General features: G+C 54.1%; 1 protein-coding gene across 1 annotated transcript; it reads right to left on the bottom strand.

The window, feature by feature from the left end:
• Window positions 1-5,313: 5,313 nt before the first annotated feature.
• Window positions 5,314-16,665, bottom strand: CD5 (CD5 molecule). Its single transcript, XM_057727137.1, has 11 exons — window positions 16,659-16,665; window positions 15,253-15,300; window positions 13,187-13,498; window positions 12,654-12,716; window positions 12,084-12,416; window positions 9,633-9,926; window positions 8,835-8,960; window positions 8,078-8,131; window positions 6,993-7,112; window positions 6,366-6,457; window positions 5,314-5,782 (listed from the first exon to the last, which is right to left on the bottom strand). Exons 1-10 carry the CDS (start codon window positions 16,663-16,665, stop codon window positions 6,369-6,371), a joined length of 1,446 nt encoding a protein of 481 aa, XP_057583120.1. The 3' UTR covers window positions 5,314-5,782; window positions 6,366-6,368.
• Window positions 16,666-18,902: the final 2,237 nt, after the last annotated feature.

Raw genomic sequence — 18,902 nt, 5'->3', positions numbered from 1 at the left:
AACGAAGCATTACCTTGGTTGTCCCAGATATGAACCAGGTCTCAAGGGCAGACTCTGGAGCTGCTGTCTGTTAGAAAGTCATATGTGCCTTGAATTGTCCACTACTCAAGTACCCAGCATCTGGTGGGCCTGGGGTGCTGGGGGCCAACGAGGAAACTCGACCTTCTGGTGCCTGCCCCCCTCCCTGGCCTCTGTGCCATCAGTGGGTGCGTGGAGGGAGATACACGATTAGCCCTGTGGGTCCCCGACCAGTTGTGCTTGCTTCTCATAAGTTATTTATACAGAGAAATCACTAATGGACTCTACTGGTTCGAGTGCTTCTGAGCTGGATGAACGATCGCTGGTGTGTTTGTATGATTAATTGCCATAATAAACTTTGATGAGTTACAAGTAGTGTTGTGTCTCTGGTGAATTTGAGACGTGAAGACATGGCTGCCAGCGGGGGGCATTGATTTTGTTACTGAAAGAAACACACAACATAAGACTTGTGGATTTCAGTTTTATTCGGAGACCTTCCTGCAGACTATAGCCTGGGAACAACCTCTCAGTAGCTCTGAGAAAGTGCTCCAAGGAGGTAGGGGGAGAAGCCGGTATATACATGATTTTGACCAGGGCATAGGTGCAGGCAAGCACCTCTAGGTGTCACGCTAGAGTCATTTCAGCTCTTTTTGTGTGTCTGTTTCTCCCTCTGGCAGTGCAGAACCACTGTGGGCACACAGAGCCCTGGATGGCCAATCCCTATGTGTGGGTCCCTGGACAAGCTAGTTTTTAAAATTAATGAGTGGGTTTGCCTGTGGGACTGCTACATGGTATGAGGATTTGCCTTCACCACTCAGTTGCCTGAGAAAGTCATAACTGGCCGGTAGAAGTTGTGTCCCTTATTTTTGGAGCTGCAAATTCTCATATAGTGTCTTCACTTTTGTCCTGACAAACCCTGTTAAAATGCCAATTTGATGAAAGACCTCAGGCCAGCCTCCTACCTAATCACCCACTCTGAACCTTCCCAGTGTCTTTCAACAAGACAGTTTTCTATGACCTTTTATTTATTTATTAATTTATTTGTTGGCTGTGTTGGATCTTCATTGCTGCACACGGGCTTTCTCTAGTTGTGGTGAGTGGGGGCTACTCTTCATTGTTGTGTGCAGGCTCCTCATTGTGGCGGCTTCTTTTGTGGCAGAGCACAGGCTGTAGGCATGCAGGCTTCATTAGTTGCAGCACATAGGCTCAACAGTTGTGGCTCACGGGCTCTAGAGCGCAGGCTCAATAGTTGTGGCACAGGGGCTCAGTCGCTCTGCGGCATGTGGTATCTTCCTGGGGCAGGGATCGAACCCATGTCGCCTGCGTTGGCAGGCGGATTCTTAACCACTGTGTCACCTAGGAAGTCCTCTATGACTTTCAACCAAGCACTTTCTCCATATCTTGCGACTGAGAAGTCAGGTACCTTTTTTATCTACTACTGCATTGAACTGAGGATTGTCAACCAAGATGGGAGCTCTGAGACTCAGGAGAGACTCACCCAGTCCTCTGGACTCACTGAGGAGGCACGAGGTGCCCTTGTTGCTACCAGGGCACCAGATCCTTGGATAGCTCAGGTGAAGGAGAGAAGTCTGCTCTAGGTCCCTTTGTGGTCACCAAAACTGTCAACTGAAAGAAAAACGCACAGCCTAAGAGCATGGGTTTCAGTTTTATTGAGGGATCTTACTATAGAACTATTGCCCAGCAAACAGCCTTTCAGTAGCTCTGAGAAGCCAGTAGAGAGATGATTGTTGGCGAGGGAGTGTATGCAGTTAAGCGCACATCTTGATAAAAAGTGACTGCTAGTCACCAGGATCAGATATCTCAGTTAATGATTTTAGTGCTTTTCTATGCACGGGAAGGTACAAGAATCTGGATTCATTACAACTTTTTCCTGAGCTGTTGCTGTCTAAGGAGCCTGTTTGTCCAAAGCACAGAGCGCCTTGTCCCGTGTTTGGTCCTGAATGCCTTCCAGGGTGCACTGGCGGTCAGCAACTGCACTGGCCGATGACTTGCTCCTTGTGGAACTGGATGGTGGGCAACGTTCTCTGCTTTGCGATTTCTTCTGTAGCCTTCAGGAGCATGCTGTGCTGAAAGGCCTCTTTGATTCCTGTTCACAAAGCCCCAACTTTCTGGATATCGTCTCTGGAGCTGCTGCCCTCCCCTGCGCCTTCGCCCGCGGGGCCTGGCTCTTACAGCGTTTCTCTCTCGGCTTTGCTGTGGCTTTCTCTCCATCTGAGGCATTTTCACGCTGGAGCCTGCGCCTTTGCCTCGTCTTGGGTGGAGAGCTTGGGCGGTGCAAGGCCACAGAGCCCCACTAGGGGGCGTGCGGGCCTCAGCGGAGCACAGGTGGGGCCCCATTCCTGCCACCTGAGGGGCTGACCAAGACCATCAGCTTGTCAGACAGTCCAGGACCCCCCAGCTTGGGTGAGAATCTTCGCATCCAGTTTTGAAACTGGGCTAGAGGGGCAGCAGGCCACTACACTGGCTGTGGAACCAAGAGGTCTTCCGCCATCACCCAGCCTGCCTCCCTCTCCAGCTCCCCCTGGGCTCACGGGCTCATCATGAGGCCTGGGAGGGCATCTTCTGCTTTCAGCAGGAAGGGCAGCTTCAAGGGGGTCGGGAGACCAGGTTTCTAAAGGACCCTTGAGTCAACCCTTCTGCTTCCTTCCTTGCAAGTTGATGAGGGCAGGCTGCCCATGGATGATGCCCAGAGATGCTGAGAACCACCGGCATTGAACACTCAACGGGGCTACACCGTGTATTAACCTTTGATGTGCAGTATCTCGCGGGGTCATCTCAGCAGTCCTTCAACCCCCAAGTTTAAATAAGGGGAGGAGACTGCAGGGCGGGTGTTTCAGTGGCTAGGCCACCCAGCCTGGGGGAGTTAGGGACCAGATTTGCACCCGGCTCTGATCTGGCTGCAGGGGCTCCTCTGAGATGCCTTTGTGGCACCAGAAGCCATCAGGCTTCTAGAGTCCACAGTCAGTCCTGAGAAAAGCTTTGGGAATCTAAGCTGCGAATCCCTCCGGGCTCCGGCCACAGGGTTACTGCCCTTTGCCCCCTCCTGAACTCTGACCTTGCCTTGCCAGTGTGTCAGGGGCTGAGGGCACGGTTCACCAGGGAGAGCTGGGAGACCCCTGGGCTTTGTAGGAAGAAGCTGAAAATCTCATGGGGTGGGGGAGGGGGCACCATCAAGTCAGTGCTTTGGGTTGGTCCCCGAGCAGTGGCAGGGGTACCCAGGGGCTGAAGGGCGGAAGCACCGCTTTCTAAGCAGCTTGGCGGAGAGCTGCTGTAGCTGGTCACTCTGGCGGTGCCACCCCCACTGCTCTTCACTCTCCTCAGGCCCTCCCCACACCCCTCCCTGCCCTGCATCCGCCACATGAAATCACTGGGCGTCCTCTGCCAGACCGCAGTGGGCCTCTTGCTGCATTGTGGGCTGCTGGGGACAGACCCCAAGTGTCAAGTTCAGAGCCTCGCAGAGATTCCTAGCTCAGTGAGAAGGGCACTTAGCTGTATGAGCTGCAGTGAGTCTGCTGGAAATGCCCTTTCAGGGTAGCCCCACTGCGTGCTCCCAGACCCTAGAGGCATGACAGGTTTGGGGCTAGACCTGGTCCTTGGTAGTCTGAGTGAGCTTTCCTTTGGGGGTCCCTAGTTTCGCTGACTTAACATAAAGAGAATGTGCTAGAATCAGGCTGCCCGTGAGGGTGAGATGGGCCACATGATTTAGAGGAGTGGGCCGGGGTGTGGGGGTACACAGCTGAGTGCTGCCCTCTCCGGCTGAGGTAGAGGGTGTGTCCTCTGCTTTGCTCTGGGAATGGGGGGGAAAGGAGGTTGGGGTGGGGGCTGCAGGCTGGGATGTGGACCCGGGGTGGGCCCGGGTCACAGCGCGGCATCCGCTACGGCCGAGGGAGACTATGGGAGTTGCTCATCAGAGGAGCACTGCTGCCCAGTGGCCTGTGGGCTGTGTCTGCCCACCAAGGCTGGAACTTGTCAAAGGTGCCTCTGGGGCTGAGGTAGTTCCTATTCCGTTGCTTAACCGAACATCGTTCTGGAAATGCATCACCCAAGCCTCCACCACGTGGAAAATGGTTTTGTAGAGAGACTTTCTGCTTAATGCAGCTCTTTTTTTGGAGCAGTGTGTTTTAAACTAGGCCATGGTGGCCAAGCTAGAGATTAAAGAGCTCTTATCCACAAAGGGACTGACAGGAGACATTTGGTGCCTCGGGCCCTTTGCCCCTCCCTGAGAGCAGCCTTCCGGTTCCCTTTTTTGAGGAGCCCCTCCAGTACAGGAGTCTCTAGCAGATGGTTCCTGGCACCCAGATGACTGGGTGTCCCTGTTTCCGGATTCCTGGCACAGTCAGGGTCAGAGCCACGCCCTGGGCTCTTGTAGGACGGAGTCATGAGCAGGGGTGGTCAGGGTGTCTGGTTGGAGGGTGTTGGTGGGGGCAGAGGGATGGCCAGGTTCTTCTGGCATGCTCGTGCCCCTGCAGCTCCATGATTCCGTGAGCACCCCCCTCACCCGCACCATATCCTTCTAGAAACTTCCTTTTGCTCTTCCAGAGTTTGCATCTGCGGCTTGGACCACTGGTATCTGTTGCTCCCGGTGGATACGGAGCCAAATCGTGTGGAGAAAGGCCCCAGCCCCAAGACGTCTTCTCAGAGCACAGTGAGGCCCAGCCCGGCCTCTCCCTTCACTAGACCCTTAGGTGCCAAGTCAGATGCCCCCCTCTGGCTCTTTAGGGAAGCCCGGGCACTGCAGGATTAGGTACGTATCTGGGCTCTCCGGGGAGTCGAGGAGACTATTTCAGTTAAGGGAATTATTTAATCCACAGGAGTGTTGAGTCCTGTTCTCTCTCAGGTTAGAAGGTTAACTGATTGGCTAAAACTACTTTAGCTTTGGACGTTCAACTGCTGTGCGAACCCAAAACCCAAGTCAGCTAGGATTTACTAGGTACCCACTTTGGGCCGGGCCCTGAGGTGGCACCAGTACCCTTTGGGCTTGATAGTCAATGGTCCCTGCTCTTGGTCAAGTGAGGGGCCTGGGGCAGGTGGTACAGAGGGAGGGCCGGTGATGAGGCTCTAGGTCAGGCAGCCACGTGCAGCCTGGGCACCCCCATGCTTGCTGGCTGGCGGCTGCTGTGACACGCTAGGCGGTCCTGTGTCAGAGATGCACCCTCTGACCATGAGGCTGCAGAGCCCCCCACCCCCCAGGTAGGTGCCCCTTCCCACGGGTACCCCCAGAGGGATCCACAGGGGTGGACTCTGGATTGAGGAGGCCAGGCACTCTAGTTCTCAGGAAGCAGAAAAAGCATTATTTACAAAGAATGTATTAAAAAATACAAAAGAGAAAACCAGCCCTCCCCTTCCACCCCCGACCCCAGGTGTGAGCTTCCTTGTGGGTCCTCCCAGGGTCAGAATCTGAGAAGAGAGCAGATTCCCACAGACAGGGGAGGGGGCCGCCCGGGTCTGGATTCCATGTGTCTCTGCTTGGGAGGGCGCCCCTTGCTTCTGGCCCCTCGTCTTTCATAGCTTCCACACCAGGAGGGGGGCCCGCTGAGTTGCGCTGGGGTCTTCACCTGGGCTGGTGAAGATGCGGGGAGATGTCCAAGCTGGCCTGACGCTGCAGGGTGGTAGGACATGTTGGAAGGTCACGTCCACAGTCCCGCTGGGGTGGGGGAACCAGGACATGGTTTCCAAGCCGTGACGGCGGAGTATTCTCAGGACGAAAGGTCTGGCTTTTGATGTTTGTTCCTGGGTCCCGGTTCTGTGGGGGTGAGAAGGAGGTTCATTGCAGGAGGACACCTCACACTCTGGAGATGCTTCAGGGAGGTGGGGGACAGGCTCAAAGCCCCCCAACCCAATATCGAGGACGCCGGCTTCTCCTTCCTGCTGGTGTGAGTCCATCAGGCCCCTCTCGGGGATACTTCTTTACAAATCGAGGTAGAGTTGATTCACCATATTCTACTAGTTTCAGGTGTACAATGTGGTGATTCAAAACATTTATAGATTACGCTCCATTTATAGTTATTATCAAATATTGGCCACATTCCCTGTGCTGTACAATGCATCCTCGTAGCTTCTTTCTTTCATACCTAGCGGTTTGTACCTCTTAAACTTCCCCTACACTTAGGGGCTCTTTTATGTGGTCTTCCGAGATGGGGTTTAAGGTCCGTGATCCCTCTGCTCAAATCGGCTCTGGTCACCTAAATTGATGTTGCTTATTCCTTTCCTTCACAGGAGCCTAGATGCCTATCCCCTCCTCCCTCCACCCAGTTCAGGGACGGGCAGGGTGAGCAGAGGTGAGGCACCCGGTGGTGCCCCAGGGCTCTGCCAGGGGCCGGTCTCACCTTTCACAGCCTCTGGGCCCCGTGCAGGTCATAGTCACTGTCAGAGGAGTTATCAGGCTGCGTGGAGACACGATGCAGGGCCCCTTCCAGAGCTGCGCAAGGAAAGGAGGCTGTGTGAGCAGGGTTATCCCTCCAGGCTACACAGAGAGAGCACCTCCATGCCAAGAGCCCCGTGGGAGTCGGAAGATCACAGAGGCTTTCTGAGCTGGTGGCTCCACAGCCCCGAAACTGTTGTGATCAAATCAGCTAGCGTCCTCTAATGATGCTGAACGCCAGGCTCCCTGCGGCTTAATTGTCAGTGCCAGTCGGGGAGCATTCGATACAGGGCTCTGCGGGCCAATGATGGATGCTCTGTCCTGCCTTGAAGGAATCCGAGGGGCCTCATTTATTGAGAAACAGGTCCTTTAGGTCACAGCGGTGCTGGGGTTAATGACATCCCGGCACATTCTTCTCTCTAGCCAAGTGGGCTGTTAAGGCTGTATCCCTTCCATACCCTGCCATGACCGGCTGTCAAAGGGCCAGTTTGATCATCCTCCCCCTTGCTCAGCCTCCCTTCTCTCTCCGGTCAATCACGTGACCCTCTGCTCGACCCTGCCATCATTCCTAGGCGGGCCAGCCGGTGCTTACCTGGATAAGCTGAGATTTGGGAGTTCCTGGGAGGCTGGCTGTATTCGTTCTCCACGTGGGAGGCTGTGGGGTTCTCAACCTGGGACCGCACTGTCACCGTGTGGTTGCGATGGAAAGACACTGAGCAGATTCGAGATGATGTCATTAGATGTGTTGCTCTTTCCTCCCTCCCCCTCCTCCTCCTCCGCAACCAACGAGGGCCCAGAACTCAAATTTCCTGTTCCCATTGTGTAACATGGGGGTGGGGGGCAAGGGCCCCCGGAGCTCCTTCAACACATCCCTCTTTCCCTTTCTTCCCCGGGAGGCTCATTCTAACGGAGCTCAGGCTTTTAGAGCAGCTTTGGGTTGGCTGGCAAGATGATTGGCAGGTAAGCCTTCAGTCGATCAGTCAGTCAGTCATCAAACATTTATCACGCAGGGAATTAGAACACGAGTGATGGGGCAGATAGGGTCTCTGCTCTCCTGGAGCTGAGGGTCTTTATATTGTAAGAAGGACTTGACAACACAGAGCTTTCTTGAAGGATTTGGCCCTCAGCATATAAAAGGGAGAAGGGGTGGAGAATGTGAAGCAGAGGCAGGAGGAGGGCTGTGGTTCTACCCAGGAAGGGGGCTCTGGCTGTGGCCAGGAGGAGAGGCGATGGTGACCAGGGCTTGGGGTGGGGCTGGCTGCATCCAAATGTCTTAAAACTGGCCTTGTAAAGTGGTTCTGTGGTAAAGGCATTCCATGATAAATCTCGCTTGGACAACCCTTCTTAACATATGCCTGCGTTGGAGATGAACCATGCAAAAATGCCATGAAGCTTCTGACAAGTGCTAAAGTAGAGAACCGTGTCTCGCTTTGCTTAACTCACTGATTTCCAAGTCTCTTTGATCATAGTGTCCTGTTTTCTGAGTACCACCTGTTAACAACTGTGGCCACAGTCACACCTTAGACGAGCACAGGGGAGCTCAGAGGCCTCGAGCAGCCACCGGCTGGCTCCATCCGTGGTTGGCAGTGACCCGTGACCCTGCTCTACGACCTCTTTCCTGAGTCCCGTGGCTACTGGTTGGGGCCGAGGGAGGATCCTGCCTCCAGGATTACTTACTGTTCTGGTTCATTCCCGTTGGGCCAATCCACTGACGCTGCTTCTTCTGGCGGACTGGGTGACAGACAGGAGAGGCACATCAGGGTGGGGGGGTGGGGCTGAAGAAGGAGTAGGGAAGGGGGGAGGGGGCCAGGGAAGAAGGGAGGAGGCGGCAGGTTGCATGCTGAGGGGCTGGTTCTCCAGGAGAAACCACCAGGAGATGTTTAGAACCAGAATTAAGACCCAGGAGAGCACCAGGGACCCAGACAACACTGCCCACCTCTGGGCTTTCTCTCTCCAGCCTCACTAATCTCACACCTTTGTCTCTGAATGATTTTCTCCCGAGTTCTGCAAGGCCGGGACGATACCCACTGTGTTCACAAGGTCTGCAGTCGCCCATTTGTCATATGGGGAAACCAGAGCTCAGAGAGGAAGTGGTTCGATCAGTTGCTAAGTGGTGGAGCGGGCCCCGGACACATGTCTTCTGAGGTCAGACCCTCTGGACCCACCACAGTCTAAAGCATGCCCACAACCTCCCTCTGGGCTGGAGTGGGTCCCAGCTGGGCCCCAGATGTGCGCAAATCTGACTTTCTGTTTGTTACTTGGAGCAGAGGAAGGCCGGTGGGCAGGAGAGGGGCAGGGCTAGGTGGTGAAGCGGAGGGGCCCCCAGCCAGCTCCCTGGAGGCGGGAACCCTCCTCTGTGGGGCTCAGGTGCCCCCCGTCCAGTCTCCCCACGCAGGGGCTTGAAGGGAAGGAGGTTCGGGACACCCGCACTCACATTTCTTCACCAGCTTCTTGTAGGCGAGGGGGCCGCACACGACCAGCAGCACTGCCACGAGCACGAGGGCCAGGATGATGCTCATCACGGTGCCTGCGCCCAGGCCTGCTGGGCTTGCGTTCTGGCCTGTGGGAGGCAGAGTTAGGCCAGTCTCGGCCCGGGCGGCACCAAAACTCTCTCTTCAGAGGGAAGCTCCTGGCGGGCTGGCGGGCGGGCGGGCGGGCTGGCTGGCTTCTCCCAGTAATTCACCAGCATGTACAGAAGGCAGTTTTCTATCTGGCTGTCTCTCCACCCATCTCTGAAATTCTCTGCTACACGTTCACTTATCCACCATTTACTATCAAACAATTGATCACACAGCTATCACTGGCCCCTCCTGTTAGCAACTATTTAACTTTCCACCATTTTCCAGTTACCTACGAGTGATCATCTTGCCATCAGATACCAATAGCCCTCCATCCATCCATTACTCTTTTAGGTTTTAGTCAATTACCAATAATATAGCAAAAAAGTACCCCATCCCTTGCTCTTCTGTCTTCCATTTGGAAGAGCAGAAGATGGAATGAATTCTATCATTCATTAGCTGCCTGACAATTACGGCCAGTCTCCCACTGAGGGTTCATGCCCACTGCTGCCCGAGACCTCTGTCCCCTCTCTCACCTGTCATCTCTCCATCCTTTCCTAGGTCTCTCTCTTTAGTTCCTGGGGCCTGCCCTTCAGAAATGTGCTCATCGACTGAGCCTTAGAAGGAAAAATCCAGCACTGCCCTCCACCCACCATGGGCTGTGGCCAACTCACATGTGACAAACACCCTCTTGCAGTAGGATTTTTTCTCCAGAAGCTGGTAGCACTGGGACAGCTTCCCCGGGTGACAGGTGAACCCCCTGGAGGTCTTCTCGCCGGTGTCCAGCACCTGGTAGGAGCTGACGTTGCCGCACTGCTGCTCCCGGCACACCTCCTCCCATCGTGCTGCGCCCTTGGCCGAAGAGCTGTCGCACAGAGCGTCCCACTGCCTGCCCTGGCGCACCTCCACAGAGCCTTCACACGTGCCGCTGCCCCCCACCAGGCGGCTCTGCACCTTGGGCTGGAAATCTGGGGGGAAAGCAATGGCAGATGAGGTGGCAGGAGCTCCCTGGGCTCTCAGCCTGCATACCTGGATGTTGGGACCCCGTGACACTGGCAAAGTGGGGGCCCTGGCAGGGCCCAGCTTTCGGGGGTTTGGGTACCAGGTGGGACTGCCTTCCTTTCTGCCTTTCCCTTCTTCCAACATCCTCTCTGGCATTTTCCCCATCAAGCTCTGTCCCCGGTGCCTCTGGGCAACTGCAACAGCTTGGGTACTTTCAGTGAAGAGGCTGGCAGGGCGGCAGACCCTGACAGCAGCCACCAGCAGGGAGTTGTCCCCCAGGCAGGAGGCAGAAAGAGGAGTGGGAAATGGGTTCCACCTGGGTCCACTTCCCTCTTTGAAACATCCTCTCCTTCTCTTGCTACTCCTTGGGATGGGAAGGGCTTTTCAGAGAGGGGACACTGAGGTCCAGGGATGGGGAATACCTGACATTGCTCTGAGTCCTGGAGAGTCACAGGTAGGACTGAATCCAGGAATCCTGCTGCCCAGGCTTCATGCCTGGAGGGACCAGCTTTTATAAGAGGGCCTGGTCCAACAGAGGCTGATTCATCTCTGCTTATCAGGGTTGGGCCTGGAGGCTCACATGTGCTCAGGTTAGAGTGAGTTGTGATCTCAGCAGCTTTGGCCAGTTTCTATAGCAACATCCATCTTCAAAGCTCTAGTAAATCTTCCATTTAGGAAAAAAAAAATTCAGAGCCAAGACCTCTGGGTATGGTTTTGCAGGTTGTAGCCTGTAGGAGGGCTCCTAACAGAGGGGTGGGTGGGCCTCAGACCCAGCCAGGTTTTTCCCTCATCAGGCCAAGAGATCATTGGGGGCTGCTTCTGCCTGGAGGGGCAGCATTTTACTAATTGACACCATGTATCTAATGGTTTGGGGACATCTCTGCTTGCAGGATACCCCAGTGGTCCAGAGTGGTGCTTCCCAGATTTGTGCACGTGAACCCCTGAGACTCTCCTGAAATGCAGATCCTGATTAGTAGGTGGAGGTGGGGCCTGGGGGTCTGCATTTCTAACCAGCAGGATGAAACGGATGTTTCTGGTCCAGGACCACACTTGGAGTAGCCGAGGCTTGTGTGGTAACTCCAGCCAGTGCACTATGATACTGAGTAAGAAATTTAACCTCTCTGAGCCTCAGCTTCTTCATCTGTAAAGTGACAATAATAATAGCACCCACTTCTTAAGCTTGTGTGACGATAATGGAATGCCCTGAATGGTCCCCAACTTGATGTAAGTGCTCAGGAAGTATGACTTTTTTTTTCTAACTTGATTTGTGAATTTAAAAAGAATTTTTCTTATTAAATTTTTTGGCCATGCAACGCGCGGGATCTTAGTTCCCCAACCACGGATCGAACCCTCGCCCCCTGCAGTGGAAGCACAGAGTCGTAACCACTGGACCACCAGGGAAGTCCCAAAGTATGGCATCTGAGAATCTGGACTTCAGTAGAACATTTGGCAATAGGAGCCCACTGCCTCCCAAGGCATGCTGTGACTATTCTTATTTTGATTTGTGGTTCCTCTCCCCTCAGTTTCCCCATTGATCCTGGTTTTGGGGTCCCCCAGACCAGCCTCTGGGCTCCTACCCTCAACCACACTGGCATCACCAGTCTCTTCAGGTTGGTGGCCCGTGACCCAGGAACCTCACAGGCAGCCCTTTAGGGCCCTGCTCTGGCCTCTCTCTACCTGCTGTGCCTCAGGGACCTCCTGCACGGAACCATTGCTCCAACCTCATCTGTCTCTGGGATTTATAAACTCCCCTCCTGCAAGGCTGGTCCCCTCCAAGTGCTCCATCCTGCCTGGGCCCTTGACACAAGCCTCGATCCACCAAGCTCATCGAGGTGCCACCGTGCCTCCTCCTGTAAGTCCTACCACCTCCCCATGTGACAGCGGAGCCAGTGGTGCATTTGGGCTTGTTCTGCGTTACTCTGCAGAGATGCCCAAGGCACTGGGTGTGAGTGTGACCTCTCCACCTACCGGCCACCCTACCTCTTAGAGGCCAATGATCAACCCCTCCACGTCCCTTGTGTTCTCTGTAGCACTAGTGTCCTATGCTGCATGCAGGGGTTTCAGGAAAGTGTGGTGACTGACCGCATGGGAATGCCAGTGGGTCTTGGCCCAGTCTTACTCACCAGAACAGATGAGGCCAAGAGCTGGGACTTCCACCTGGGGCTTCACTTTTCTGAAACACTGCTCCAGGGAGGCACATCCTCTGTTCTGGATCTTCCACCGGATTGGCAAGGGCTCACGCTCTGCTGTCTCTAGTGTCCTGGCTGCCTCGGTCTCTGGCAGAGGCTTCAGGAAAGAACCACACTGGAGGGTTGCACAGATGAGGTTCCCCAGGTCCTGGATCCCGTCCTGGGACTCGATGCCGATGGTGCCGCCCAGGCTGCCACTGTAGAACTCCACCAGGCCTGCACACCGCAGGCCCCCGGGCCCTGCCACAAGCTGCAGCCTGGGAGGAGCTGGGGGGAGGGGAGAGGAGGGGAGGGACCTGAGTGCTGAAGACCGGAGTCACAGGGCCTTCCTTGCTCTGTGATTCTAACACGCACGGCCCTGGGAGGTCGTGAGATCCCAAATATTGCATGGGATATACCCTACGACTTTTCACGCACATCTGAAATTTAAATGTAATTGGACATCCTGTGTTTTTATTTGCTAAATCTGACACCCTACCCCCAGGGCCCTCAGAATCCTTTTACCTGTGGGCTCCGGAGTGGTCGTGGGCGGGGGCGTCGTGGGAGGAGGTGTGGTCCTCAGTGGCTCTGAAAAGAGATGCTCTAGTTACAGAGGGGCCCGGGACCCTGGGAGGGAGGCAGGAAGAGTGGGGAGCGTAGGGAGAGCTGAGGGCCACAACTGGCCGTGTTGAGAAAGACCTGGAACTCATGATGTAAGTACCACTGGCCTCATTAAGCCCACGTGACCCACACGTTGTGTCTAAGCCTCCTGCAAGTTGGGCAGTACCAGCCCCACTGGGAAAATAGAGGTTAAGAGGAGACAATGAAGGTAACCATTGGCAGAACCAACTCCTCGACCTTTTCCATCCCCAGACAGGTGACAGCACCCCCCCCGTACTCCCCCTCCCGTTCCCCACCAGTGTATGTTTCTGGGAGGGTGGTTGTGAATCAGGGACCCTTTCCACCTGCTTGCTCAGGCCCCAGAACACAGGCCTGGGCAGCCTCCTCGGGGCCGGGGCCCAGGCCCAGGGAACCCATGGGGTCGGCTAGTTACCCACCTAGGCAGATCAGGGCCAGAGGGTCCCCCTGGTTTGCCTTGTTGACGCTGCAGTTGGAGAAGGACCCCAGTTGTCCGTGGCAGGTGAACTGGCTCTGGAAGGGGCTTCCTCTGAAGTCACGTAAGTGTGAGAGGAGCAAGGGCTTCCCGCATAGCAGCCCCTTGCAGAGCTTCTCGGCCTGACTGAGGTCCTGTTGGTGGGGTGCATACAGGCCCCAGCTCTGGCTGTGCAGCGTGTGCCACGCGTTCCTGTGGCTGACCTCCAGAAGGCCCTGGCACTGCGAACCGGAGCCACTTAGTCTCACTGCGAACCCTACGGGTCAAAGAGGTGGGGGGGGGGGGGTTAGGCTGAAAAGGGCCCTCCATGGGGGCCTCCTGCACCCTCCCCACCTGGGCCTCACACCCAGTGAGGCTCCCTCTGCCCCACGGGCTGCCTGCTCTGCTCCTCCCGCGAGCTTCATCCTCGGGGGCCCTGCAGGGACCTTCCAGAAACTCAGGGTGATGCTGTTCCTGATCCAGGTGGTCCCTTGAAACCAAGCCAGAGGATGGAGCTTGAGACCTCAGAGCCCAGGGAACTCGGAGCAGTGAGCAAGGGGGCTCTCGGCACCTGCAGAATCACCCCCTGTCCTGGAAGTTCTGTTTCAATAGACCCCAGATAGGGCCCGGAGCCTGATTTTCTTCTCTCTCTCTAACTTTTATTTTATGTCTTTATTTTTCCTGTTCATTTTAAAAATTGAAGTATAGTTTATTTACAAAGTTATGCCAATCTCTGCTATACAGGAAGGTGACTCAGTTATACACAGACACACATTCTCTTTTTTTAATATTCTTTTCCATGATGGTTTACCACAGGATATTGATATATCCTGTGCTATACATTAGGCCCTTGTTGTTTATCCACTCTAAATGTAATAGTTTGCATCTACCAACTCCGAACTCCCAGTCTATCCCTCTCACCCCCCTCTTCCCCCTTGTCTCTAACTTTTAAAATCAGTTTTAATGAGGTACAATTTACATACAGGGACATGCACTCATTTTAAGAGCACGTGTTCCATGGAATTTACAAATGTATACATGCCTGTAGCCCCTGACACGTTCTAGACAGAACATGCCCATCACCCAGAAGTTCCCTCATGGCCCTTTACAGCCGATCTCCCTGAATGCAGCCTCAGGCAACTACTGACCTGCTTTCTGTCACTAGAGATGAGTTCTGCCCTGTTCCCAAATGTTATATAAGTGGAATCATATAGCAGGTACAATCATGCTAGAGTTTGGAGCTAGGATGCCATTGCAGGCTTCCAGGTTCCAGCCCAGGGCCTGCCAAGGCCCCTTGTGGCCTCTTCTGGTTGCCTGGTGGCTTCACGAGACCCTCTCGAAACATTCATCACCAAATACATTCAGCAAGATGTTATCTCAGGAAATGTGAAAAAGAGAGATCAGTGGTGAAGTGAGTCTGGGGACTGCTGAATTTGAAAATGCTGAACAGAGTTCCTCGTTGCAGAACTTCTCAGAGCCTTTACTAGGCCAGTGTCGCCTGTCAGGATTGTCCAGTGGGTGAGGTAGTGTTGCCTACCCTTCCTCCAAAGAGTCCTGTGGAACCCTGTTTGGGAAACACTAGCCTCTAGGATTAAAGTCCAACCACAAAGGCAAGACATTTAACACACTTTACAATCTGGTGCAGCCTCTCTCTGCAGCCCCAGCTGCAAATGTCTCTGACCAGGGAGCATCTGGCAGGACTGGGTAGGAAATAGGACTTTGCAACGTGCGTTTATGGGCCAGCATGTGCATTTCTGTGCCTGGTGAGTGGGTCATAATAATAATTAGCATGAAACCTAGCATTGGCGTGGTGCTTTACAGCCATCTAGGGCATCTATCTGCAAATGGCCCTCTTAAGTGTGTGTGTGTGGGTGGGTGGGTGGGTTTGGGGGGGTGTGGGTGGGGTGCTCTCTCTCTCTCTCTCTCTCTCTGCAAGGTGGGACTCACTCCCAGAGGGACGGCAGATCCCCCTACAGCCTGGTAGAATCGCAGCCCTGCTCACGCCCCCCTCTCCACGTGGCTCTTCCTTACCTCTGCCCTCCAAGTTGAGCCCTCCGAGGCCTCCGAGGCAGGAAGTGACTGCAGAAAGGAGAGAAGGGAGTCAGGAAGTGAATTCTCTCTCCCACTGCCTTCTCCCCGCCTCACCCCTACCCACAGCCTGATCAATGGCCTTTTCTGCCTCCCGCCGCCGTCATGGGGTTCAGAGGCAGGGATTTTCATACTGCAGGTCATAACTCTTAGGCGGGTTGTGAAATCAATTTAGTGGGTTGCAACCATCAATTTTCTTTCTTGTTTTAAAACATGACTTTTTAAACAAACATGCAGTAAATTTAACTTTCTTTGGTGCACAATTCCATGAAGGTGAACACATACGCAGATCTGCATAATCACTGTAACCATCAAGGCATGCAACAGCCCCACCGCCCCCCAAAATTCCCTCATGCTCTCTCTCTGTAGTAACATGCAGCATTGCAAACCCTCGATTTTTTTTTAACAATCATATAGTAATGCAACAAGCAATTTTTTAAAAACTGAAATGGACTGGAATAGAGAATACATTGTGTTTTGTGAGGATAAGGCTCACTTTTTGTGTGTTGGGTGGCAATATACAAATATCCTGGGACTTCCCTGGTGGCACAGTGGTTAAGAATCTGCCTGCGAATGCAGGGGACACGAACTCGATCCCTGGTCCGGGAAGATTCCCCCATGCCTCGGGGCACCTAAACCCCTGCGCCACAACTACTGAGCCCATGTGCTGCAACTGCTGAAGCCCACGCACCTAGAGCCTGTGCTCCGCTACAAGAGAAGCCACCGCAATGAGAAGCCCATGCACCGCAACAAAAAGTAGCCCCCACTCACCACAACTAGAGAAAAGCCCACGCGGAGCAACCAAGACCCAACACAGCCAAAAATAAAAATAAATAAATTTTTAAACAATATCCTGAGTGTTGCTTTCAATCAAAAAAGGTTTGAAAGTCATAGTTCTGGAGAGCTGAGAAATGAGCCAGAAGGGGAACCTAGGACAGCATTTGCTACTTCTAGAATTCCCAAGGCAGGATAAGAATGATAGCAATTTCTCCTTAACAGCTCCCAGTTCTCGAGGAGGAAATCGGAGCTCAGAGAGGCAGAGGGACTTGCCCAAGAACAAGCGATCAGTTGGAGAAGGAGCCCAGTGGACACAGGTCCGGGGGTAACTGGCCTCCGCTCTGGCCTGGCTTCTGCCTGGGCCCCTTCAATAGGCATGTGGGCCATTGGGAAGTCCCACCTCCTCCCAGCCCCGTCTGACCCTGGAGAGGGGTAGGGAGGGAGGTGTCAAAGTGGCTCGTTGCCGGCCTCTTGGCAGAGCAGCCCATGGCTGGCTCACATGCGGCTGGGGCGGAGGTTTGATCTGGGTGGGGATGGATGGGGTGACATGCTTGTATGGCCTTAGAACCCACCCTCCATGTTCACTGCCCAGCTTTATCAATTGTGGAGCAAGTGTTTTGGTTCCCGTCTGCCCCAAGGGCTTGCTTCTCAGCTGGGAGCTGGAGACGGCATCGGGTCAGGGCGAGCACTTTATATAGTAAAGGGCTGTGTTTAAGTTGCTTTTGGGAAATCGTTGCTGGGTGCAAAAAGTCCCATTTTTGCCTGAGTGTTCTGAAGCTGATGGTAGAATTTTATGGGGGGGTCACGCCCCACCAGCCTGCCCTCTCCCCCCAACCAAGACTCCTTGTGATGATGTCGTGGCCTACGGTAAGTTTCACCCATCTTGGCAAGAGCCCACCATGGGAGTCCTGGGCCTTGGAAGGGGAAGGTATTTCTCACACAGAGGGCGTGTCCGGCCCAGAGCAGAGGCCAGAGCTCCGGACAGGGTTGGGAGGAGGTTGGCCAGCTGTCAATCATCCTATCTATTGCAGTGGGCAGGGCAGCCTCAGGAGGACATGATGGAGATGCCCGGCTAGCTTGGTGAGAGAGGAGGCAGGAGGCCCTTTGTCCTGCCCTCAACTCTCACCCCGACCTCTCACTCCTACCTCCCTCCGTCCCAGTTCCCAACATGAATGGGGCTGTACACCTACGGGGATTCATTTCTTTGGCTGAACCCTGAGGGCTGAGGCAGCTTGAAGTGGCACTTATGGAGATAGGGGATCCAGAGACCCAGTCTTTGGTGCTGAATGCTGCAGGACAGGTTTTCAGGCACTGATGCCTTTCTCTGTGTCTGAGTACCAGCTCTGCCACTTCCTTAGTCCCTGTGAGCCTTGGTTTCATGGTCTGTGGCATGGGAGCAAGAAAGGGACCAGCTTCATAGAAATGTTGTGAGGATGAGATGAAATAATCTATGCAAAGGACTTAGCCCAGTGCCCTCCTGGCCCATGTTCATTGCTCAGAGATGGTGTTGCTGGTTGTGGAGCCAGCTGGGCCGGGGTAGGGGTGGGCGGGCTGCTGGCCTGCCAGGGAGTTTTCCCAGGAGCAGGGGTCCCTGTCTGGATGCTTGGAGAGCCAGATCACAGGGCCCTCCTCCTCCCTGTCCCACCTGGGACCTTTGTATTCCCAAAGTCACCACAGTCAATGTCTGTTAACAGCAGCTACCAATTATTGAACACCTACTGTATGCTCAGAACTAGGGGAGGAGTCCTTACAGATATCACTGTTCATCTTCCACATGGCCTCACAATTCGAGTTGAATATGCGCACAATATAGCTGTCGGAAGAGGCAAGTGCCCTGTCCTGGGTGATGCCACCAGCACCTGGCAGGGCCTGGATTCGAGCCTGCCTTCCAAACCCATCTCTGCTTTCTGCCACGCAGTTACATCTGCAAAGTGCCAAGTTCAGGGAATGAAGGAATGAACAAATGAGCAGAAATGAACATGACCTAGACCCTGACCCTGGGGCTGGAGTCCCCAGACCCTGAAGCCCCTGAGGACAGGGACTGAGCCTGGCCATCCCTGCAGATCTCACACAGAACAGCCAGAGAATGTTCTCAGAAAAGACTGCACAACCTGAGAACCAAAAAAAATTCTAAAAAGAAAATGCTCTTTGCATAAACGGCGTCTATGCATTCCAGGGCTTCGCCTCCCTCTGAGAGCCTGACTGGCCTCAGATGAGCAGCATTTCTTGTCTTGTCCCTCCATCACCATTACTGCCACCATCACTGCCACCACCATCGCCATCACCATTATCAACACAGTCACCATCACTGTCACCATCACCATCATCAACAAACTCACGGTCACCATCACCATTACCACTGCCATCACCACCACCATCACCACCATCCACACTTCCATGGTTCGTATTCTCTCCAAGACATTTTAATACATTAACTCTCTCAGATCTCACCGCAGCTCTATGAAGTTGGCTATTATTTTGACCTCCGTTTTATAGATGAGGGAAAAAAAGATTAGATAACTTGCTAAGTAATGGATGAGCGCTGAGGCCAGGACTCCAAGCCAGGCCATCTGGCACAGAGTCTGTGCTTCTGGCCGCTGGGCCAAGCTGCCTCCCTTCTCTTCAGAGGGAAAGCTGCCACGGCCTGCTCTGTGTTTCACCAATTCCTGCATGTTCCTGGCGTGCAAACCTGATGAAAGGGAGCAAACTCATGATTCCCTTCAGTCAGAGAAACGTACTGTGGGAAGATGTTCCATATACTTGCTGTGTGATCTTGGCAAGTCACTCAACCACTCTGGGCTTGGTCTCCTCGTCTC

Source organism: Hippopotamus amphibius, chromosome 3 (assembly GCF_030028045.1).
Source record: "Hippopotamus amphibius kiboko isolate mHipAmp2 chromosome 3, mHipAmp2.hap2, whole genome shotgun sequence".
Classification (NCBI taxonomy): Eukaryota; Metazoa; Chordata; class Mammalia; order Artiodactyla; family Hippopotamidae; genus Hippopotamus; species Hippopotamus amphibius.
Note: the sequence above shows the minus strand (reverse complement) of the source record. Positions and strands in the feature narration are given on the sequence as shown.